Source organism: Phyllopteryx taeniolatus, chromosome 15, assembly GCF_024500385.1.
Source record: "Phyllopteryx taeniolatus isolate TA_2022b chromosome 15, UOR_Ptae_1.2, whole genome shotgun sequence".
In the NCBI taxonomy this organism is placed as follows: Eukaryota; Metazoa; Chordata; class Actinopteri; order Syngnathiformes; family Syngnathidae; genus Phyllopteryx; species Phyllopteryx taeniolatus.
Window position 1 is genome coordinate 17798846 of NC_084516.1, and position 24769 is coordinate 17823614.

General features: G+C 41.6%; 2 protein-coding genes across 4 annotated transcripts; one reads left to right on the top strand and one right to left on the bottom strand.

Annotated features, from left to right (window-relative positions):
* Positions 1–548: 548 nt before the first annotated feature.
* LOC133490191 (oocyte zinc finger protein XlCOF6.1-like) lies at positions 549–7217 on the top strand. Of its 3 annotated transcripts, none has more exons than XM_061799956.1 (3): positions 549–1330; positions 5187–5756; positions 6901–7217. In XM_061799956.1, exons 1-3 carry the CDS (start codon positions 1318–1320, stop codon positions 7053–7055), a joined length of 738 nt encoding a protein of 245 aa, XP_061655940.1. In that variant the 5' UTR covers positions 549–1317; the 3' UTR covers positions 7056–7217. The 3 variants fall into 3 exon arrangements, with proteins under 3 accessions (XP_061655940.1, XP_061655941.1, XP_061655939.1); XM_061799957.1 differs by having other exon boundaries at positions 6904–7217; XM_061799955.1 differs by having other exon boundaries at positions 5187–7217.
* A 2880-nt stretch (positions 7218–10097) lies between these two features.
* On the bottom strand, positions 10098–24427 carry LOC133490183 (gastrula zinc finger protein XlCGF57.1-like). The gene is made up of 2 exons (XM_061799940.1): positions 24014–24427; positions 10098–14073 (listed from the first exon to the last, which is right to left on the bottom strand). Exons 1-2 carry the CDS (start codon positions 24135–24137, stop codon positions 12536–12538), a joined length of 1662 nt encoding a protein of 553 aa, XP_061655924.1. The 5' UTR covers positions 24138–24427; the 3' UTR covers positions 10098–12535.
* Positions 24428–24769: the final 342 nt, after the last annotated feature.

Below are 24769 nucleotides of genomic sequence, written 5' to 3' on the forward strand. Positions count from 1 at the left end.
ACCTAGGGGTCGTAACTGCACACAGCACATATCGATTTCCTCTTGGAACGAATAACTTTGTTGCTTCACCGAAATTGTTTCACCATTAACTTACAATCAATCCATTGCAGGGAAAACCATTGATGCTGTATTCAACCGAACATTTCTTCTTATTGTAAATGTAAAAGTGGATAGGAATACACAACATTTCAGCAACACAGTAGGCATATATGAATAGTATTTATCATAGTTGGCTACTGTTGTGGGCTTGCTTGGTTTTGTGTTGTGATACGGTTAGCTGTTAGCCAGAAGATGACATTAATGCTTCGTCTGAAAATCTGTCTATCGCCCGTCCTGATGTGGTCGTACTGTGGAATTTCAGCTTGTTGGATGACTTATTGGGGTTAGGGTTTTTGCAGAGCACCTTTGGTTAATAAAAACCCTAACCCCGTATATTAAAGGTCATGTTGTTTGATGGTCGCTCTTATTTTGTAACACCCCACGCCCCCGGAAGTGTAAGGTAAAAATGATCACAATCACTTAATAAAATCAAAAGGCGTCACATAGCACGCAAAGCACGGTGAAGTGTGTGTTTATTTTTAATAATGTACATGACACAGTATTTGTAGTTTATTATCGCACTTAACAGATTCGAGATTCTTCTCGGTGCTCTTGTTGCCATCATAGAAGCTCATCTGAGCCGCGTTTTGTCTTGTATTCCCCCAAAACAATGTACAAGTAAACGTTTATTTTTTTCCTCTTTTCAATTGATTGGAGTTTTATATATATATATATGCGGGTTTTAATTATGTCGATTAGCGTGTGTGTAACGTGACTTTCGTCCAAGTGAATTGCCCTTGCATTTGCCACACTGTAGATTTACTTCCGCAGGTTTTTTTTTTTTTTTTTAAACTCAACCACCATATTCGCTTCATACGCGTCTCAGCAATTCTTCTTGAATTCGTGCGGAACGTGGAGAATCATCGACGCTGTACACCCACTGCTACTTTGCGGGACTACAACATCGTTCGTTGAGTCTTCTTCTTCGGTTGAATTCGTCTTGGTGCACGTTGGAGCTTCTCGGCCTAGTTTAGCTTTGTTTAGCTTGCTAACCGCTAAAAAAATAAAAAATAATAATAATAAAATAAAATAAAATAAAAAACAAAGAGAGGCGTTCGTGAGCGACACATCGCTCAATTTGGATCAAGTGTGAGGGTAAAGTGGTGTGAATGTCGTGTGAAGACGTGTGCAAGAAGGACAGCAGAGTACGAGGAGGAATTTTGTGGCTCAAAAGAGGAGAAGGAGCCACCACGTCAACCAGTGGACGCTGTTTGCAAGATGGAGCCTCGAGGTATGTTACGCAGAGCAGGTTTGTTTAAGTCACCCATGAATAACTGACACCCATTATAATTGCATTGCAAAAGAGAAAGAAAGTATTTTTTTTTAAACCCAAAGTATTTTTGAATAAGTGGGGATATATTGTAAAAAAAAAATAAAAAAAAAAAAAGAAAGAAAGAAAAGAAAATATGCGAAAAGGTGAATTCTGTTAAACCGGGTCCACTGTATATCGTGTAATGGAGAGTGCACAACAGACTAAGTTTCTGGAGAGAAAATAATACACAGCTGCACAGCACACTTATGAAACCAGAAATGAATAAGTCTTTCACTGCATACATCAGCCGAGATGAGGGGCCTATAAGGTTAAAGGTTCAGTATATTAATACAGTATATTAAATATTGACAATATAAGATGACAAGATAACCTTAATTACTTCCACAATAGGGACATTTACATGGTTTCAGCGGCAACAGTGGATACAGGAAAGTAAAAAAATACCACGTAGCAGGTCTCAAAGGATTTTTTGTTTGTTCGTTTGTTTGTGCTTTTGTCCTGTTCGGCTGTTAGGTGAAACAGAAAGGAGACTCTGTATCCCCTTTATGCCGGAACAGTTTTACTGTGCCACAGTGGAGGTGTTAAGCTGCCACTGTGGTTCTTTGTATTCTGGTGGATTTTTGTTGAAAATTCAGTTTGACAGAACAAAGTTTTAAATGGGAGTTACAGGAAGAAGAAAAAAAAAAAAACTAAAGGTAGAGACAGTTAAAAGACGACTAAATATAGGAAGAGAAGACAACCACATGTCAGGACATTAGCTGTACGAAAGATGGGGAAAGTAAATCATTGCATGCCTAATACAATGACACGTCAGATTCGAGTGTTGTATGTGGCAGTAGTGGAAATGTGCCAAACTTATATCATCAGGATCTTTTATTTGCAGGTCCAAAGTAATTTAACTTTTTTTTTTTTAACTGGGGAAAAAAACAAAAAAAGGGAAAACAGCATGTCCAGCAATATTGGCACCCCTCCTAAATATTTGGTTGCATACCCTTTGGCAGCGATGACAGCCTCCAAACATTTCTTGTATCCATCTATAAGCTTGTTGCACTTCTCAGGTGGTATTTCCTCCCACACTTCCTCTGGAATTTGTTCAAGGTCTTGAACATTTGCAGGGTTATTTTCCCCAATGGCATATTTCAGCTCCTCCCCAAAGATTTTCTATTGGATTGAGATCAGTACTCATTGCTGGCCATTTTAAAACGGTCCATTTTTTCCTTTTCAACCATTGCTCTGTTTTTCTGGATGTGTGCTTTGGGTCTTTGTCTTGCTGGAGGGCCCTTGATCTTCGCCTCAAACTAAGTTTTCATTCTAAAATCTCTTGATAATTTTCTTATTTCATGATACCTATGATACAGTCAATCCCTCCAGTCCCAGATGTAGAAAAGCAGCCCCGCAGCATTACGGATCCTTCACCATGCTTGACTGTCAGCAGGGTATTCGTTTCCTTAAAGGCTTCATTGTGGCGTCTGTAAACAGTTGTTGTCGTCTGTTTGTGTGCATTGCTAAAAAGCTCTATTTTTGTTACATCTGTCCATAAAATATTATTTATCAATTGCTCTTTTGTATTAAACACAATTTCTGTATAGAAAAAAATTGTTTCACTAGATTAGTTTTCTTCGGGCGATAGTCCACATGTAGAACTTAAACTTCATGGGTGCCAGTAATGGTGACGACTGTATTGAGAAGGACTCTCTGAGCAAGAAAAAGAGAGTTGTTTGGGTTTTCCTGCTTTCATCTCTTCGCCCCACCTTGTACCGTCAACCTTCCTGCAATATCGTGACCTTTCCCACAATACCTCAATAATTATCATACCATGAGTTTAATACCGTGATAAAACCGAGACGAGAGAGATAGCAAACATTTGAGTGCATTTGACCGCACAGGGCATGCACAAATTTAAAGTTAACTTCGAGCCCTGATGCAAGAGACATTTGTTCAAAAAACACCTTGCACAATATAGAAACCTAAACTTTTATCTGTGCATAAAAAATCTAATCCATCCAATCCAATCTATCAGCAATGTTTGCTTGTTTGCACAATAGGGTGCTGAGTTTTGATTTTGACTTTTGAGATCTGCACAATAAATGTTCATTATCTTATTTGACTTATTTAGCTTTGCTAAAGGGTACTTCCACCACAGCATTGTCACATTATTTTAAAGAAAACTAAACCCCAGTTGCAGCAAGAAGTTTAAAAGTGTATTGCCGCACGTGTGGAGAAAGCAAATGCTGTTCCCACCATGTACTGTCAGTAAAAAAAAATAACTCAATCTTTATTGTGCACTTTAAGTATAATTTGTATTTAGCATTTATTGAGGTTATTTTTCATGGATTTCAAAATGTTTTAATCTGTTCAAATGTAGAATAACTTATGTTTAAGTTAAGCAGTGATTATGTTGCAATTTAAATATATATTTTCTGTTATTGGTTTTATTGAAGTTATTTTTCAGGATTTTATTATTATTTTCTCATTTTTATTTATTTTATTCAATTGTAGGACATTTTTATTTTAAGTTACTTTATGTAACCCATTGGTTAATAATTAATGGATCAGTTTTTCTCATACCTACTGTTGCTGATTATTGTTCTCTGTTTGAGTAATATCACTTGATCAAGCCTTTTCTAACATTCCATACTACAAAATAAGTAAAGTATATTTGAGTATTACTGATATCTATGGTGGCCCTGAAGGGCAAAACGCAACAGCAAATAACTAAACACAACGGCAAGTTAAAAAACTTGCAAATATCTCATCACAGTGACAAATAACTAAACAACAGCAAATCGAGAAACAACTAAAAACTAAACACAACGACAAATAACTAATCACAACAGCTAATAAAAATAAAAAAAACACAAGCAACTAAAAACAGCAGCAAATGAAAAATCACAGCAGCCAATGAAAAAAACACAACAACATTAAGCTACTGGAAAAGGTAGGTACTGGTCGGGGATAAGACTCATTGCTGATTGGACGATTTGACCAGGAAGTTATTCCGCGTCTGGTGTGGTTTAACCGCATCGGTGACTCAAACGTAGCTGCTGCTATCAAATAATATTTTGATTCGTCATATGTAACCTGTCTGATTTTGTGGCTCTGCGTTACATAACTACAGCGACACTTCCTGCGTGGTCGACCGCACCGGGGTTCGGACTCACGCTGCCACTGTGTCATGTGTCGGGAGACGAATGCCAGCACTTACCTAATGACACTACTTACTCATCATTGACGCACACAGCAGAGCCAATTTAAAATACTGTGCAAATTTGATCTACCGGACTTCCAAACTCTGCTCCTCCAGCCACAGGTGCACTGCACATGTACAAATTACGTGAACTCGCCACCTCAATCAACAACAATATACAAATGAATACAAAATGAACAAATGTTGCAGGCACTTAAATGATAAAGATGAATAATCTCATAAACAATAAACGACTTTTAGGCTTTGTCTACACTATCTATTAGACTGTACACAGCCACTCAGAAAAAAAAAATGGTGACCACATTAGTGAGTAAACTGCAGCTAATACAGAAGCTATGCACATTTGACTTCATCAAAGTTTCGACAGCTTGGGTTTAGTTCCCCTTTAAATGCAACGTTCCACGTTGATTCTACCCAGATGTTGTTCTCGCGCTGCCATATTAAGGAGCATCTCAATGTTCTTCAATTCCGAGAGATGTATGAGAATCAAGCATTGTGGAGTTGCGTGTGTGCTTCCTCTGCATATATGCAGTTGTGAAGAGTGACTGTGTTGAGGAGGTTGTAAATGAAAAAAATGACATTTGGTCCATGTGTGTTGTCTTGCAGGAATCAGTGAAGATCTTCCCCCTGAGCGGCAGGAGCCAGAATCCTCTTACATTAAAGAGAAAGAGAAGCTGGGGCGCACTCACTTCAAAGAGGAGGAGGAAGACTTCCTGCGCATTAAAGAGGAAGAGCAGGAGGAAATCATCCAGTTTCCATCGACTGTTGTCCCTTTGAAGAGTGAAGATGAAAGTGACGAGAAGAGGGGTCTTGAGCCGCCAAGCAGCAGCTCAAGTCAACACATGGCAACAAAAGGTGATGAAGACCACTGTGGAGGATCACCAGCAGACAGCCTCATAGCGCCACTATCAGATAGTGACGACACGTCACAATCCCCTCACACGGATGATGATGATGATGATGATGATGATGAAGAACAGTCTGAAGGCCATAAGACATGTCACACTGACAAAAAAAGCTGGGCCTGTTCTCAATGCAGGAAAACATTTGGCTACAAGTCTCTTCTGGAAAGGCATATGATGAGCCACACTGGAGAGAAACCTTTTTCCTGCTCAGTTTGTGGTCAAAGATTCTCTCGGAAGGGAACCTTGAAAATACACACAAGAAAACACACTGGTGAGAAACCTTTTTCCTGCTCAGTTTGTGGTCAACGATTCACTCAGAAGGGCACCTTAAAAATACACATAAGAAAACACTCTCGTGAGAAACCTTTTGCCTGTGCAGTTTGTGGTCAAAGATACTCTGAAAAGAGAAACTTACTAAGGCACACAAGAACACACACTGGTGAGAAACCTTTTACCTGCTCAGTTTGTGGGCAAACATTCTCTGAGAATGAAGGATTAAAAATACACACAAGAACACACACTGGTGAGAAACCTTTTGCCTGCTCATTTTGCGATCAACGATTCGCTCATAGAAGTACTTTGACAGCACACACAAGAACACACACTGGAGAGAAACCTTTTTCCTGCTCCGTTTGTGGTCAAAGATTCTCTCAGAAGGGATACTTAAAAATACACACAAGAACACACACCGGTGTGAAACCTTTTTCCTGCGCAGTTTGTGGTCAAAAATTTTCTCAGAAGGGATACTTAAAAATACACACAAGAACACACACTGGAGAGAAACCTTTTTCCTGCTCAGTTTGTGGTCAAAGATTTTCACAGAAGGGAACCTTAAAAAGTCACAGAAGAACGCACAGTGGGGAGAAACCTTTTGCCTGTTCAGTTTGTGGCCAAAGATTCTCTCAGAAGGATAAGGTTAAGAGACACAAGTGTGCTGGTGAGAATAGTAGTGATCAATAAAGGCTTCATCAATTCATTCACTAAGGCGAGATATGACAGCTCTAGCCCAAGACTTGTGCGATGTCTGCTAACACGTGTTCATGTTTTGTTGGTCCTTTTTTTCTGATGCTGCTCATGCCTTTTCAAGTGCCCCTCAAGAATTTAGATTGCAAAATCGCATACAGTATTGGCATGTGGCGTATAACTTCAGATATAACCGTTGATTTGCACTTCCTACAGTGAGCGGAATCAAGTAAGAAAATCACAGAAAATTTAGTTTGGGGTCGTGAACAGTATGTAAAAAAAAATGACATTGATCGTATTCTGATTTCGTTACTGTACAGAGGTGTACCAAGTTCCCACATGGAACATTGTCTTGTCTTGAACTTGTCTGTTTTGCTGTTCTTTCTGTGTCACTGTCACACGTTCGAAATAAAGAATTCAATCAACGTGGCCACTGAGTAGAATGTCTTCAGCAGGTTGCAACAGCGATGCAGAGACAGAGAGTCACAGAAAAGCAAAGAAGTGGACATCCTTGGACATTTTCATGGATCAAAGACCTCTTTTGAATTGTTCCATTCAGCTCCTTGTTGGAGAACAGCAAATTGTACAGAACGTATTGAAACAATAAACAGTTGGGCATGCTTTCATACGTTAACGTCAAATTGAATTCACCTGTTAGTACATTTTAGGTTCATCCTGAAATTTCACCCGAGAGCTCAATACCGTATCTGTAATCTTTTGTGTATTGTGTGATATGAATAAATGTTCACATTTGTTATCTTGAATTAGAGTCTAAGAGAGTAGCCTACTGTTTCTGCATGCAATTTAAAATATCTACTTGTAGGACATATTCCTGACATCATTTGGGAAACCGGTCAACTTCCTTGTGATGAGATCTTTGTTCACACGTCACATGCCCACTGACTGATGAACAAAAGACCGCTTTCAGAAATGCGACTGATCGAAGAGCTGCTTCGCTATCATTTGGCAACATAATTTGCACTGACACTGTTCAATTTTGCGTGCAGTTTTCATTATCTCTAAGACTTCATTTTTGAGTTATGTTTTGATTAAACTGAACTTCAGAACTTCTTACAGGATTTCAAAAACGGATTTTAGTTACAGAAATTGTTTGATTAAAGTGATTGCACAAAAGGTTATGCAGGCCTGTTTCATTAGCTTTTTTTTAATGATTCTTTTGAGGGAAAGATAACTCAGATTGCAATTCAAACACATACCGTAATTTCACCCATCCTTGTTCACTTAATGCTTTATTGCTGATTGCTTTTGGCTGGTGAACTGAAAGTGACCTTTATAACGGCATTTCGCAGCCATCGAGTTGAATTGGAGCAGCCGAATATTTGAAGCGGAAACAATCTGCAACTGTTGAAATATCTGCTGAATAGATTTGAGTTTTTGAAGATGAAAAGTCTACATTGAGTATTTTGATGGTAAAAAAAAAATCACTGTTAGTAAAATCAGCTTAGTATATGTTGAATTTTTGAAGCTGTAAACTGGAATGCAGGACTTACGAAAAGGAAATAAGAAAGTTGAGAACAGTACTACAGGAAAATATGGCGTACTTGTTTTCAGCATTAAAAAGCTTCTTGGGACGACAGGAAAAAAAAATAATTCAGAACCAGTTAATTATTTATTATAATAATTATTATTGTTGCTGTGGTTTTACTTCGTGCCTTTCGCCTGTTCCACACTCCAGTCCGGTAGGTGGCGATAATACACCTGGAACCTAGTTTGCCAACTGCCAAATAAACAGAAAAAGAAGAGGAGGAGGAGAGATGAATAACCACTAGGGCATATGCAGCACTTGCATGTGAAGATGCCACAGTATTAATACTATAATAAGAGTATTTATACTCTTGCCCTGTGGCTTATGGTTGCACAAATGAGAGCAAAGCAAGGAAAATTACCTTCACAAGAAAGTTTGAACAATATGTTTGTCCTTACAAATTCGAGTGCAACTGTAATTAGTAGTCCACCAGATTGTGAAACGCTAACACCCAAAGCATTAGGCTAACATTAGGCTCAGTCTGCACGAGCTCTGAAATGTGAACAAAGTGTTCTGTATAATGGGTCTCAAGTTTCTTTTTAAATTGATATACCAAATGGATGCAAATAAATTAACCGTTTATTTATTTGTTGATTTATTTATTTGTCCTACATGTATCAAAACGGTATTTATGCCATGTATTTCCCCCCCCCCCAAAAAAAACTATCCTAGTTCTGTTCCATTATTGGCTATTGGGTTTAGGGTCCTAGAATTAAGTTGTCGTGTTTTTCCAAAGACCCGAAACCTGATCACCATTTAATCTGCAATACTTATGGCTGTGTGATATTTCAGTTTTTCTTTTTTAATGAATCTGCAAAATTTTCAACAATAAATTGTTTTTTCTGTTAATATGAGGTGCTCTGTGTACATTATTCAGGGGGAAAAAATGAACTTAAATGACTTTAGCAAATGGTTGCAATACAACAAAGAGTGAAAATTTTAAGGGGGTCTGAAAACATTCCGTACCCAGTGTATATACGCCTTATTTATACATATATATTACTGGATACACGTGATGTGGGTATGACGCATCTAACTAGAGACCGTTTTTCACCCTACTAGCTTTTTTTTAATTTATTTATTTTGAATGTTTTTGGGATGTGGGAGGAAACCGGAGTGCCCGGAGAAAACCCACGCAGGCACGGGGAGAACATGCAAACTCCACACAGGCGGGGCCGGGGATTGAACCAAGGTCCTCAGAACTGTGAGGCAGACGCTCTAACCAGTCAATCACCGTGCCTGAGGCAATTTCAAACACAAATATAAATAGATTTCAGTTCAAACACAAAATATAACATTTCAGTTTCCGTCCCGCCGCATAACCATTTGCGTGATCGCTCCCAAAGCTAGCTGCTAATGCTAACGAAAAGAAAAGCCCAAAATCTCTTAATTTAAACCCCCCAATCGGGCGAGGAAAAACTCAAAATCCCATCTGGGGGGGAAATTTTTTTTTGAGAAGGGACCACAGATGGGGGGGGGGGGGGGAACACTTCCAGGATGACCAGGCTGCAGTGGATGTCGACATTTCTCCCATCGTCTGGTGCTGTACAATGTTTATGACAATGACAAGATGCAGTACAATGTTCATTAAGATGGCATAAGAGTCCATTTAAAAAGAAAAGGCACTGCAGGGTAGACATCTTCGGTGATTCTGTCTCAGGACCTGGCCCGGTCAGTCGGAGCGGAATCCTCTATGGCAACGACTCCGGGGGAAGTGGTCAACCTCAGATCTTGTCCCAGTTGGTCGGTGCAGAACCCAAACAGCGACAGCCTCAGATTCGGGGGGGGGGGGGGGAGGAGATAGGACAACTGGCAGTAAAACAGGCCTACGTGTACTTTAACTACGGAAATGCCAAAGAGTAGAAATAAGTCTAAAGTTGGGATTTCATCATTTCTACTGAGGTAGCATCTCTAATATTGGCAGATAAGGCATTCGAGAGTACCGGAGCCCAAATAGAAAATACTTGAGAATCTGGAGACTTCTTTCGGGCTCTCGAAGTCACCAAAAGACCAGTGTTTTGCGAGCATAGGTTTCCGGGACGGAACATACGGTACAACTAAGTCAGCAAGTTAACAGGGTGCTAACCTGTGTAATATTTTATGAGTAAGTAACAGGACCTTAAGATCGCATCTCAAGTAGACCGGGAGCCAATGCAAGTTGGCCTGAATGTAGGTAATATGATCAAACGTCCTCGTCAAAGGTCATGCTGCAGTGTTTTGTACTAACTGCTGGCTATCAGTACTACACATGGCAAGAGCAGAAAGCAGCATGTTACAATAGCCGAGGCAAAATGTAACAAATGCGTGGAATATGATTTCTGGGTCGCTAGCGGATAGGATGGGCTGCATTTTAACGATATCGTGAAGATGAAAAAAAAACTGTTTTGGTCATATTCTTAGTGTGCTTTTGAAGGGAGGGAAATTAGTCAAATACATTTATTGATAACTCACTTTGGGTAATAGTGCTTTTGTCAAAACCCAAGAGTGGTGTCCTTAAACAAGTGGCTATGTTCAGCAGGGCCAATAATCAACAGCTCAGTTTTCTTAAGAGTTAAGGAGCAAAAGGTTACAGGTCAGCCAGTTTAATCTCAGCAAGACACAACTCCGAATTAGAGCAATCGTGTGAATGAGTTAGTTTTAATGGCATGAATAGCTGAGTATCGTTGGCATAACAGTGAAAGCTAATCTTAAATTTGCGTATGATATCGCTCAGCGGCAGCATATAAGGCTGAGTACCGATCCCTGCGGGACTCCGCAAGCGACATGATAATACTAATACGTCACATTACCACAAATTAAGCGGTGTGTGTTATCCGAGAGATATCTAAACCAATAAAGTACTGGGCTTGTAATATTGTTTTGAGGCAATCTAGTAGTATATTGTGATCACCGGTATCAAAGGCAGCGCTGAGGCAGAGTAATAATTGTATTAATGAGGTGTCACAATCTATAGCTAGTAAAGAGTAATTCGTCACTTTTGCAAGGGTCATTTCAGTAGAGTGGTCTGCCCTGAATCCGGATTGAAGAAGTTAAAATACAGTAGATTGTTATAGGCCATGTGAACATTAAACTGTTGTGCTACAATTTTTTCAAGAATTTCTGAAATAATCTCATGGCCGTTCATTTCAGCAAGGGTCCTCTTGTTCACCTGAGGAAGCAGCTCCAGTTCCCCAGGGAGATGGTGGAAATAAAACTTCAACCGGACATAGCAACAAAGCCCAGAGTCAGCAAGACGGTCTTTCTTGTGGAGCCGACCTTCCAAGCGGAGGAGCTTTAAAGGCCGCCCTTCAGCCAAAGTCAGCCAAGTACAGTACTATCTTGACGTGCCCCATTTTAGCAGTTGTTCCAGTTATAAGCCATCGCTTAGTCCAAAGTTTGCTTAGGTTTGACCTTCAGATACGCCTCTGCTTGAGTGAAGGTTAAAAAAAAAAAGGGAGTAATACAGGTTGTGCAACGCCCTGGCATGTGGGCAGTCTCTGAGGCACTTGCAGCTGTTAATTTCTTTGCATTCTCTTGATTGTAATATTTAATATATTCATTACAATTTAGTTAGTGTCACTGATTTAAGGAGTTGTATTTTAATCTGAATCATGTTTATACTTTTCCATCATCCCACCGAGAGTCAACGTTTCTTTACAGTCTATTTAATCAATTATGCACTAATCTCATATGCACATCACAAAAGCATTTGACAAAGCAGATGCAATGCTTTAAGTGTTTCAGCACGAGTGCTAATTCTCAGTACTTCTCCACAGTACTTTTGATAAGGTACATAGAATACAAGAAGATATACAAAATGTAACAGTGTTCAAAATCAGGGTCACAGTCATTAGTTTTATGATTAAACATCTATGGATATATGAATATTCTCATTCATTGGCTCGATCGCAACTAGACTGTTCTGGTTGTCGTCAAAGACATTGCACATGCACATTCGCAAGATAAGACAGCTCTAGCCCGAGGGTAAAGGTGTGTAAACGGATGAAGCCTGCTGAGAGGCAAAACCTTCTCTTGAACAGTCAAGCAGTGACCGATTCAGCGCCCTGAGATTTAAACAGCTACATTTTCACCTAGCTTCATTGATCACTTCTTTTCTCAAAAGCACACTTGTGTCTCTCAACACATCAAACACTCAGTAGAATCGTTAAGAGCAAATCTTTGACCACAAACTTTTATTCCTTCTTGCTGTACATGTAATGTGAGGCTATTAGTAGATGAGAGAGAGGAGCAAGGTTGAAGTCTCCAATGACCAGTATGAGGGCGTCGTCATCATAGTTGACAAACTGAGCAGGTAAAAGCTTTCTGTACCATGTGTGCTCTTGTGTGTCTTCCTTAGTTTGCCGAGAGAATCTTTGACCACGAAGTGAGCAAGCAAAAGGTTTTTTCACTAGTGTGTCTTAGAGTGCACTGTCAATTGAGTTCTATGAGAAGACTCTGACTGCAAATTGAGCAGGCAAACTGTTTCCATTCCAGTGTGTGTTTGTGTGTATTAGGTTTCCACTCAGAGAGAATCTTTGATCGCGAACTAATCAGGCAAAAGGTTAATCTCCAGCGTGAGTTATTGTGTGTGTTTTTAAGCGTCCCTTCACAGAGAATCTTTGACCACAATCTAAGCAGGCAAAAGGTTTCTCTCCGGTGTGTGCTCTTGTGTGTATTATTAAATCCTCCTTTCTAGAAAATTGTTTACTGCAATCGGAGCACGAAAAAGGTTTCTCTCCAGTGTGTGTTCTTGTGTGTTTTTTTAAATCTCCCTTTCTAGAGAATCTTTGACCACAATTGGAGCAGGCAAAAGGTTTTTCTCCAGTGTGTGTTCTTGAGTGTATTTTCAAATCTCCCTTTCTAGAGAATCTTTGACCACAATCCGAGCAAGCAAAAGGTTTGTCTCCAGTGTGTGTTCTTGTGTGTTTCGTTAAGTATCCCTTCAGAGAAAATCTTTGCCCACAAATCAAGCAGGGAAAAGGTTTCTCTCCAGTGTGTATCCTGGTGTGTATTGTTAAATCTCCCTTTCTACAGAAACATTGACCACAGTCTGTGCAAGCAAAAGGTTTCTCTCCAGTGTGTGCTCTTGTGTGTGTTGTCAAATGTGTTTTAAAAGAGAATTTTTGACCACAAACTGAGCAGATAAAAGGTTTCTCTCCAGTATGTATTCTTGTGTGTGTTTTTAAATTTCGTTTTGTAAAGAATCTTTCGCCACAATCTGAGCAGCCAAAAGATTTCTCTCCAGTGTGCGCTCTTGTGTGTTTTTTTAAATTCCCCTTTCTAGAGAATCTTTGACCACAATCTGAGCATGCAAAAGGTTTTTCTCCAGTGTGCGCTCTTGTGTGTATTGTCAAAGAACTCTTACAAGTGAATCTTTTACCACAAATTGAGCAGACAAAAGGTTTCTCTCCAGTGTGTGCTCTTGTGTGTACTGTCAAATGACTTTTACAAGAGAATCTTTGACCACAAAATGAGCAGGCAAAAGGTTTCTCTCTGGTGTGACTGCTCATGTGTCGTTTCAAACGACTCTTTAAAGCAAAGGTTTTTCCACACTGAGAACATTTCCAGCATTTGTTGTCCATGTTACATGTCATATAACCTTCAGACTGTTCATCATCATCATCAGTGTGAGGAGAGTGTGATGATGTGTCTTCACTATCTGATAGTGGTGCTATGAGGCCATCTGCTTGTGATCTTCCACAATTGTGTCCTTGACCTTCTGTTGTCATTTGTTGACTTGAGCTGCTGTTGCTTCGAGGCTCCGTCCCTTTGTTCTCCTTACTTTGCTCTTCATCTTCATTCTTCAAAGGGACAGCAGTCGAGGGCAACTTGGTGATATCTGCCTCCTCCGTTTCCTCTTTAACGGCAGGGGGCTCTTCTTCCTCCCGTTTGATGCGGGGGGGCTCTTCACCTGCCTCCTTTTTTATGTGAGTGTGTGCCGACTCCTCTTTCTTTTTAATGTGGGAGGGCTCTTCTTCCTCCACTTTCAGGGAAGGGGGTGCCAGCTCCTCTTCCTCTTGATTGTGGGCAGACTCTTCTTCCTCTTTAATATTGGGGGACGCTGGCTCCTGCGGCCCAGGACCAAGATCTTCACTGATTTCTTCAAGACACAAGAAGACAACACACATGGTTTAATATAGTCAATTCTCATGTTGTGACTTCAATGTTGCATATTATTGTTTATATTTACATTTAAAGGACGCCTGGGTCTTAATGGTCCACATTTCACATACAAGTCGATTTAATGTATTTTTTGCTCAAAGAAAATTAAACTGCCAGTCATTTCCAATTATACCTATCCATTTCGGAGCAATTGGTAAATAACTAATTGCCTTTGGAACGCCCACTTTTCATCGCCAAAATCGACCCCAAAACAAAAACAACTGAAAAGACTGCATAGCCTGTGTGGACAAAGGAATGTGCTTATAAATAGCTATGCTTATATTATTATTATATTATTAATATGCTTATAAATAGGATTTACACGATCAGGATTTTTGGGGCCGATCACCGATCAGCAAGTTTAAAAAAAACAATAACTGATCACAAGATGGAGCAACGTGTCTATTTAAATTGACTTGTTCATTTACTGATTATTAAAAATTATATTTACAATAAATAATGTATCTTTGTTCATCTTTTTATGCCAGCGAGGCATAGTGAAATACAGAACAAATGAATGGTCTTCTATGAGATGGCAGGAAGTACATACAGTAATTAATGTATCCATTTTTTGTGAAATTTTTGTTTGTTGTTGTGATGTGAAATTTTTCAATTGTAAAATATGTGCCTTGGCTCCATAAAGGTTGGAAATCACTGCTCTAGTCAGGTCATGTATTCTAATCAGTCAGGTTACAACATGACAGAAATAATGGGTGCTAACTTACTATAATTAAATAACTTCACACACCGACGCTTGAGAGCATGATTTGACATAACAGTGGCATGTTTACGTACAACCGTTAGTGCTAGCACTAGCTTGCTAGGCTACAGAATGTTTTGTTGCCTGCTTGCGAGCCGTATCGTATTAAAAGTACATGAACATACCTCAAGCAAGCCTTGCATTAAAGTCCTTTCCCAAGCACCGGTGACCGCCAGCACGTTTTTCCCTATTTTGTTCTTATAATACACGTGTCGCAATGTCATCGCCATGCTAACAAGTGTATCCAGTCGCGTTTGAGTTGACAAGATAAAGCCCCATGATCATAAAAGATGGGATGCTAAGATTTTATTGCAGTCTTCTTCTTCTTCTTTTCCTTTCGGCTTGTCCCGTTAGGGGTCGCCACAGCGTGTCATCCTTTTCCATGAGAGCCTATCTCCTGCATCCTCCTCTCGAACACCAACTGCCATCATGTCTTCCCTCACGACATCCATCAACCTTCTCTTTGGTCTTCCTCTAGCTCTCTTGCCTGGCAGCTCCATCCTCATCATCCTTCTACCAATATACTCACTCTCTCTCCTCTGGACGTGTCCAAACCATTGAAGTCTGCTCTCTCTAACTTTGTCTCCAAAACATCGAACCTTGGCTGTCCCTCTGATGAGCTCATTTCTAATTTTATCCAACCTGGTCACTCCGAGAGCGAACCTCAACATCTTCATTTCCGCCACCTCCAGGTCTGTTTCCTGTTTTCTCTTCAGTGCCACTGTCTCTAATCCGTACATCATGGCTGGCCTCACCACTGTTTTATAAACTTTGCCCTTCATCCTAGCAGAGACTCTTCTGTCACATAACACACCTGACACCTTCCTCCACCCGTTCCAACCTGCTTGGACCCGTTTCTTCACTTCCTGACCACACTCACCATTGCTCTGGACGGTTGACCCCAAGTATTTAAAGTCCTCTACCCTTGCCATCTCTTCTCCCTGTAGCCTCATTCTTCCCCCACCACCCCTCTCATTCATGCACATATATTCTGTTTTACTTCGGCTAATCTTCATTCCTCTTCTTTCCAGTGCATGCCTCCATCTTTCTAACTGTTCCTCCAGCTGGTCCCTGCTTTCACTGCAGATCACAATGTCATCTGGAAACATCATGGTCCACGGGGATTCCAGTCTAACCTCATCTGTCAGCCTATCCATCACCACTGCAAAAAGGAAGGGGCTCAGGGCTGATCCCTGATGCAGTCCCACGTCCACCTTAAATTCTTCTGTCACACCGACAGCACACCTCACCGCTGTTCTGCTGCCCTCGTACATGTCCTGTATTATTCTAACATACTTCTCTGCCACTCCAGACTTCCGCATGCAGTACCACAGTTCCTCTCTGGGTACTCTGTCATAGGCTTTCTCTAGATCTACAAAGACACAATGTAGCTCCTTCTGACCTTCTCTGTACTTTTCCATCAACATCCTCAAGGCAAATAATGCATCTGTGGTACTCTTTCTAGGCATGAAACCATACTGTTGCTCGCAAATACTCACTTCTGTCCTGAGTCTAGCCTCCACTACTCTTTCCCATAACTTCATTGTGTGGCTCATCAACTTTATTCCTCTATAGTTGCCACAGCTCTGCACATCACCTTTGTTCTTAAAAATGGGCACCAGTACACTTTTCCTCCATTCCTCAGGCATCTTCTCACGCACTAGAATTCTATTGAACAAGCTGGTCAAAAACTCCACAGCCACCTCTCCTAGATGCTTCCATACCTCCACAGGAATGTCATCAGGACCAACTGCCTTTCCATTTTTCATTCTCTTTAATGCCTTTCTAACTTCCCCCTTACTAATCATTGCCACTTCCTGGTCCACCACACTTGCCTCTTCTACTCTCCCTTCTCTATCATTTTCCTCATTCATCAACTCCTCGAAGTATTCTTTCCATCTACCTAGCACACTGCTGGCACCAGTCAACATATTTCCATCTCTATCCTTAATCACCCTAACCTGCTGCACATCCTTCCCATCTCTTTCCCTCTGTCTGGCCAGCCTGTATAGATCCTTTTCTCCTTCTTTAGTGTCCAACCTGCCATACATGTCATCATATGCCTCTTGTTTTGCCTTTGCCACCTCTACCTTTGCCCTGTGTCGCATCTCAATGTATTCCTTTCGCCTCTCCTCGGTCCTCTCAGTGTCCCACTTCTTCTTAGCTAACCGTTTTCCTTGTATGATTTCCTGTACTGTGAGGTTCCACCACCAAGTCTCCTTCTCTCCTTTCCTGCCAGAAGATACACCAAGTACTCTCCTGCCTGCTTCTCTGATCACCTTGGCTGCAGTGGTCCAGTCTTCTGGAAGCTCTTCCCGTCCACCGAGAGCCTGTATCACCTCTTCCCGAAAAGCTGCACAACACTCGTCCTGTCTCAGCTTCCACCACATGGTTCTCTTCTCTGCCTTGGTCTTCCTAATTTTCCTCCCCACCACCAGAGTCATCTTACACACCACCATCCTATGCTGTCTAGCCACACTCTCCCCTACCACTACCTTACAGTTGGTAACCTCCTTCAGATTACATCGTCTGCACAAGATGTAATCCACCTGTGTGCTTCTACCTCCGCTCTTGTAGGTCACCCTATGTTCGTGCCTCTTCTGGAAAAAAGTGTTCACTACAGCCATTTGCATCCTTGTTGCAAAGTCTACCACCATCTGTCCCTCCAAGTTCCTTTCCTGGATACCGTACTTACCCATCACTTCTTCATCACCCTTATTACCTTCACCAACATGTCCATTACAATCTGCACCAATTACGACTCTCTCTCTGTCTGGGATGCTCAGAACTACATCATCTAGCTCCTTCCAGAATTTCTCTTTCACCTCTAGGTCACATCCTACCTGTGGGGCATAGCCACTAATCACATTACACATAACACCCTCAATTTCAAATTTCAGCCTCATCACTCGATCTGATACTCTTTTCACCTCCACGACATTCTTAGCCAACTCTTCTTTTAAAATAACCCCGACTCCATTTCTCTTCCCATCTACACCATGGTAAAATAATTTAAACCTTGCCCCTAAACTTCTAGCCTTACTGCCTTTCCACCTGGTCTCCTGGACACACAATATATCAACCTTTCTCCTAATCATCATGTCAACCAACTCCCGGGATTTTCCTGTCATAGTCCCAACATTCAAAGTCCCCACATTCAGTTCTAGGCTCTGTGTTTTCCTCTTCTCTTTCTGCCGAAGAACCCGCTTTCCACCTCTTCTTCTTCTTCTTCTTTGACTTTGACTTCGACCCACAGTAGCTGGATTTCCAACAGCGCCCTGCAGGTTGACGGCGCCGGTGGCGGACGTTGTTAACCCGGGCCACGACCGATCCGGTATGGAATTCTTTGGATGAACGCTCATATTTGTTTGGCAAGGTTTTAAGCCGGATGCCCTTCCTGACGCAACCCTCTGCATTTATCCGGGCTTGGGACCGGCCTACAGTTTGCACTGACTTGTGCCCCCCATAGGGCTGCAATCTTGAAAGTCCAAATTTGTCTTGTAAATCTGATCCACGCATTACGTGTTGTCTATCCCACACCGCCGACAGGTCATGTATTCTAATCAGTCAGGTCAAACCAACATTACAACATGACAGAAATAATGGGTGTTAACTTACTATAATTCAATTATTGTAATTAAATTACTTCTCACACACCAAAACTTTAGAGCATGATTCACCTACATGTTCGCTTACAACCGTTAGTGCTAGCTTATCAAGAAGATGCTTTCATTGTGGAAAGAAGGGACATTGGATAGACATTGGATCAGAGACTGTCCGCAGGAGAAGAAGAAAAAAAGGGGTGCTTTTTCACTCATGGGGGTGATCCAGTTGGTCTGACCTCTGGCTGACTCCCGGCGGCCCCAAAGACAGAGCAGCGCTTTATTGGCGATATGCAGACGCACACACGCATCCAACATTGCTGTTTCTTTTTGTTATTTTTTTTGCAATGAAGACGCGCTTGGCACTAATAACACTGCTTCGCTTAGGCTACTTTTTTAATTTACAGTCACTACCAGATATTCATATACACACTTATGGAGTTAATGTATGCAACTATGAAGTATAATTGACAGATCCCTTTGAATTAGAAAGATGTCCTCCCCCTCTCCAAAACCAGTCCAAATTTACAGAATTAGCATTATATTTGGATCTCTCAGCGCCGTTGTTTGTTTTTTTTTTGTTTTTTTTTGTCATGACAACAAACGATGAGGGATAACAAAGATAAATTGAAAATTGAACTACTTGAAATGTGGAATCGTTACTCGTAATTATCCCCGCACAGATGTTTGGTCTGGGACCTAAGGTGATCACCCGGAATCTAAGACGATTTTTAATTGTTCAAGGTTTCGAGAAACTATTCACTCGTGGCTATTTGGTCTGGGGAAAAAAAATAAAAAAATGCAAATTTTGAATTGATGATTGAAAATTTTAAATAAACAAAGGTCGATCGCAGGGCACATACAAACAAACAACCATTCGCACTCACATTCACACCTACGGGCAATTTAGAGTCTTCAGTTAACCTAGCATGCATGTTTTTGGGACGTGGGAGGAAACCGGAGTCCCCGGAGAAAACCCACGCAGGCACGGGGAGAACATGCAAACTCCACACAGGCGGGGCCAGGGATTGAACCCCGGTCCTCAGAACTGTGAGGCAGCTGCTCTAACCAGTCGACCACCGTCGGGGGGGGGGAGGAGGAGAAAAGGAGGCTGCTCAAAATCTTAGACTAGTGCAACTCAACCTTCATACAAAATAAAAGTATTGATTGGATTACATTATTAGATTAGGATAATTATCAGTGTGCATTCAAAGTTAAACATAGTACAATTTTAACAATTTCAACATCAAACAGGTATTGAATTTTGAAAAGGATTGTTATATGCTGCAACCTGCAGTTATGACTTTGTGTTGTTTGTGTGTTTATGCACAGCTGTGTGTCTTATGTGCACATTTCTCTGACGAAGCAACCTTCAGCACGATTACAAGAATGTTTGCCTTGTGCTTATCTGTCGCCGCACGGCTGATTGGGGAACTTTTATTTCAACTCTGTCAGAGAACATAGATTTTTCACAACACGCATACGTGCTTTGCATTGCGTCTTCTTACGATGTCTGGAGACGTTTGTTTTTGTTTTCTTCTCTTCCTTTTGTTGGTTTTGTTTTTGGTTTTGTCTTGTTTTGTGCTCTGGAGGACAAACGCAGTGGATTGTTTTATTTTTGTGCTGAGCAGCCCAAGTCGCATCACACGTTGCATTATTATGTTTGACACGATTGCCAGAAAAACTGAGCCGATTCAATAGGCTGCAAACACAGCACCAATATTGACATTATCATAGTGATACATATGATGATTGCTCTCCAAACATTTAATGTCTATAATTTTTAATTCATTATGGAACATTCAACTATTTGGGTTGACATATGAAGCGATATAGACTAAACTGCACATTTGTCATTAGGTCAACATGGTATGATATACCTTTCCACATGCGGTATACATATTACAAATTAATTACAAAAAAGACTTGTAGACTATAGGTTGAAAAAGGAACACAGGGGCCTTACTGAAATTCTTAGCTGATACGGGCATACAGTCAGCAAAGATACGTTTTAACTGTCGTCTGAAAAATGTAATTTCTAAATTTCAAACCCCAAAACTTCAGACGAAAAATGTAATAACAGTACAGTACATTTGGGCAGTCCTGGATCAGAAATTATGCATAACTGACTCTGTCATTCGCATCCCGTGGACAAAACATGCTGATGCAGATTTGATCAAACGGAAGAAAGTCCTTCGATTTCCAGACGACTCAAAACCCTACACGTGTTAATTACATGACGTTGTGTTGACACAGACACAGGTTTTTGGGGGAAAGGAAACGTACCTAGCTGGAGATTTTATTTCACCCAAATATATGTATTTACATTTAGTAATGATTTGATTATCAGCCTCAAAGACAATGATAATATACAAATAATTATGTTTGTATACAGTTGATAATGGATATTGGGTTGGACCATATTGAAACTACACTGATAATGAAACAATGAAATAACGATCGCTGCACTTACAAAATACTGTGTAGATATGGTAGACATGTTTAAGTAAGATTTGGAGTAAGTTGTAGTAGCACAATTAACCAAAATTATTCTCAGAATCTTATTACAATTCTTTGAAAGCATTCCTCTAACAAGAGCTTTCTGACAGATTTCAATTTGACCTCAGAACACATGACAGCTATCTCCTGCAAACAAATATTGGGAAGTCAATTCAATTAGGTATATATGAGGACCCCTCCTTGAGCCGTCACCTTATCGTAGTGGAAGGGTTTGTGTGTCCCAATGATCCTAGGAGCTAAGGTGTCTGGGGGTTTATGCCCCTGGCAGGATCACCCATGACAAACAGGTCCTAGGTGAGCGACCAGACAAAACATGGCTCAAAGACCCCTTATGATGACGACAAACGATGGACTCAGTTTTCCCTTGTCCGGACACGGATCACCGGGGCCCCCTCTTGTACCAGTCCTCTTGAGAGGGGTTGGACTCTCTTCCACTCTGGAGTTGCCCACGGTGAGAGGCGCCGAGCAGGTGCGGGTATACTTATTGTCCTCCGGCTCGACGCCTGTACGTTGGGGTTCACCCCGGTGGACGAGAGGGAAGCCTCCCTTCGCCTTCGGGTGGGGGGACGGGTCCTGACTGTTGTTTGTGCCTATGCACCAAACAGCAGTTCAAAGTACCCACCCTTTTTGGAGTCTTTGGAGGGGGTGCTGGAGAGCGCTCCCGCTGGGGACTCCATCGTTCTGCTTGGAGACTTCAATGCTCTCGTGGGCAATTACAGTGAGACCTGGAAGGCCGTGATTGGGGGGAACGCCCCCCCGCCCCCTTGGACTTTTGTGCTCATCACGGATCATCCATAACAAACACCATGTTCAAGCATAAGGGTGTCCACACGTGCAACTTGGCACCAGGACACCCTAGGTCGCAGTTCGATGATCGACTTTGTGGTCGTGTCATCTTGGACACTCGGGTGAAGAGAGGGGCGGAGCTGTCAACTGATCACCACCTGGTGGTGAGTTGGCTCCGATGGTGGGGGAAGATGCCGGTCCGACGTGGCAGGCCCAAGCGTGTTGTGAGGGTCTGCTGGGAACGTTTTGCAGAATCCCCTGTCAGAAGGAGTTTCAACTCCCACCTCCGACAGAACTTTGCTCATCTTCCGGGGGATGCGGGTGACATGGACCATGTTCCGCGCCTCCATTGCTGAGGCGGCCGATCGGAGCTGTGGCCGTCAGGTGGTCTGTGCCGGTCGTGGCGGCAATCCCCGAACCCGTTCGTGGACACCAACGGTGAGTGATGCCCTCGAGCTGAAGAAGGAGTCCTATCGGGCCTGTTTGGCCTGTGGGACTCCTGAGGCAGCTGATGGGTACCGGCTGGCCAAGCGGAATGCAGCTTTGGTGGTCGCTGAAGCAAAAACTCGGGTATGGGTGTGTGTGTTTTGTGGACTTGGAGAAGCCGTTGGACCGTGTCCCTCGGGGAGTCCTGTGGGCGGTGCTTCGGGAGTATGGGGTACCGAACCCCCTGATACGGGCTGTTCAGTCCCTGTACGACCGGAGTCAGCGTTTGGTCCGCATATCCGGCAGGAAGTCGGACTCGTTCCCGGTGAGGGTTGGACTCCGCCAAGGCTGCCCTTTGTCAACAATTCTGTTCATAACTTTTATGGACATTAGAAATGATAAAAATATTGAAATAGAACTCAATAATAAAGTACATACAAACGCGAGTATCAACAATGTTAATAAAGGGTTGAAAGGCATGTTAATATGCGCAATGTTAAATAATTTTTAGAGGCAGCCAAGGGACAGTGACAATTGATAGTTTAATAATAATAATAATAATAATAATACAAGAATATCAGCTAAGAGTTGTTATAGCAACTTTCAGCTTGTCCCATAAGGGGTCGAGACAGCAAGTCACTCGCGTGATTTCTTTGGCAGAGTTTTTACACCTAAGTACCTTCCTCACGCAATCCACCGATTTGTCGTCCATGCTTTGGATCTAAAAGATGTTCCTAGCGAGACTCTATGCCAACACACACCAAGACAACGCCATTAACTCATTTACTGCAGGCCATTTTCACAGCAGAGGTCACCACACTGCCAGCCATTTTAGAGCATATTGATTGAGCTTTCAAGACCCACTGAATATTTTGTTCTGTGACTATATAAGCAGCAAACCTACCAAAAGAAAGAATAGACTGTTTCATCAGAAACAAAATCTTTGTATCTATCTTTTTTCCATTCTTTAGTAATCAGCTGTAGAACATAGGTTGGTTTGACCAAGAACACCGGTTTCTATCAACAAGGGGAAAACCAGTTTTTTTGTGAAAATAAATGTCAACTTGAGCAATGATTTTGACGCTAATATTTTTTGCTCTTGTAACACCTCAAATTATAAAAACCAAAACATGATTGAGAAATCGCTACCTGCGTATCTAAATATGTATCGAATTGGCCTCATGCCAGAGATTCCCAACCCTAGTACACAAACCCGACAATATGTACAGGGGTTTCTATGTATTTTATGGGTTTGTGTGTGTTCAAAAACAGTTACAACATGTTTTAAATGTGTTTAAAAGACTTTAAGGCGTGTGCGATGGGGTTAAAGTACAATGTTTTTATATGGTCTTTCTACATTGCAGATTTTCTGCCTTAAGCGAGCAAATGTTCAGCAAACAAGCCTGCAAGAGGCCAAAAGTGCAAAAATATTACTTGCATTGTTCCACAACAAGCCATGGAAGTTCAGCAAAAAGGTTACACTTTGATAATGCAGCCTTGTGCCACAACCCTTTCAGGTCAATATTTCTGAAATGTTGCCGTTGCCCCCGGGTCCACATAATAATAGCATCACAGCCACAGAGTAGTCACGTTTATTTTGGATAGCCCTTAATCACTAACGAGTCTCAAAGGGCTTCACAGGCCCACAGTAGTACACAATTGAATGTTAATAATGTTATATTAAATGGAACGCAATGCACTGACCGGATGAGGATTCCAGCAAAAAAATAAATAAACACAGGGACACTGGTGGAAAGTATTTCATAAACAAGACGTGAACAGACCTGCTATGTTTACTCCAACTCGAGGCTTCGTGAAAAAATCGTTCCGTAGGTGACGTTGTGGCTCCTTCTCGTCTTTTGGGCCACAAAGTTCCTCCTCGTACTCTACTGTCATTCTTGCACACATTTTCACACACACACAACCACACTTTACGCTCACACGTGATCTCTATTGGGCGATGTGTTGCTTGCAAACGTGTCTCTTTGTTAGCGAGCGAAGCTAAACTAGGCCGAGAAGCTTCAACGTGCACCGAGACGTGTTTAACCGGACACGAAGATTGAACGAATGATGTTTTAGTCCAGTAAAGTAGTGATGGAAGTACTGCGTCGAGACATCAGGAGAAATATTTCGTGAAATGCGTGTGGTAGTTTGTTAAAAAGAAGACGTGTGCGGAGTTGGATTCATAGATAAGAATAGGTAGATTTGACACGCCCCCTTTGAGCTGTGTGCTTACGGCGACGTTAAGCTAGGAAGGTCATTGTCGTCACTGCGTTCCATGTGTTTTTTAACGGCGAGAAAACCAAAAGACCGAGGATGCCGGTATAGGGAGCTACAGATATACATTGTGCTGCAGGCGGTTGCGTACAACGCCGTACAATTACGACAAGGGGCCTGGGAATAACCTTTCACAGGTCAAAATATTTTTGGAGCATTTTTTCCCCCAAAACATTATGTGTTGATAGCGCACGCTTTGGTGCTGACAAAAAGTAAACCCCATGAAAATCGGCGGAGAAATGAGCAAGTTACGATTTAATTTC

Bases quoted from the DNA above. Each gene is read 5' to 3' on its own strand.
- LOC133490183 (XM_061799940.1), bottom strand. From the start codon at position 24,137: ATGTGTGCAAGAATGACAGTAGAGTACGAGGAGGAACTTTGTGGCCCA. The intron at 14,074-24,013 runs GTCTGTTCACGT...TGTGTCTTGAAG, and splicing joins AGTTGGAGTAAACATAGCAG to AAATCAGTGAAGATCTTGGT.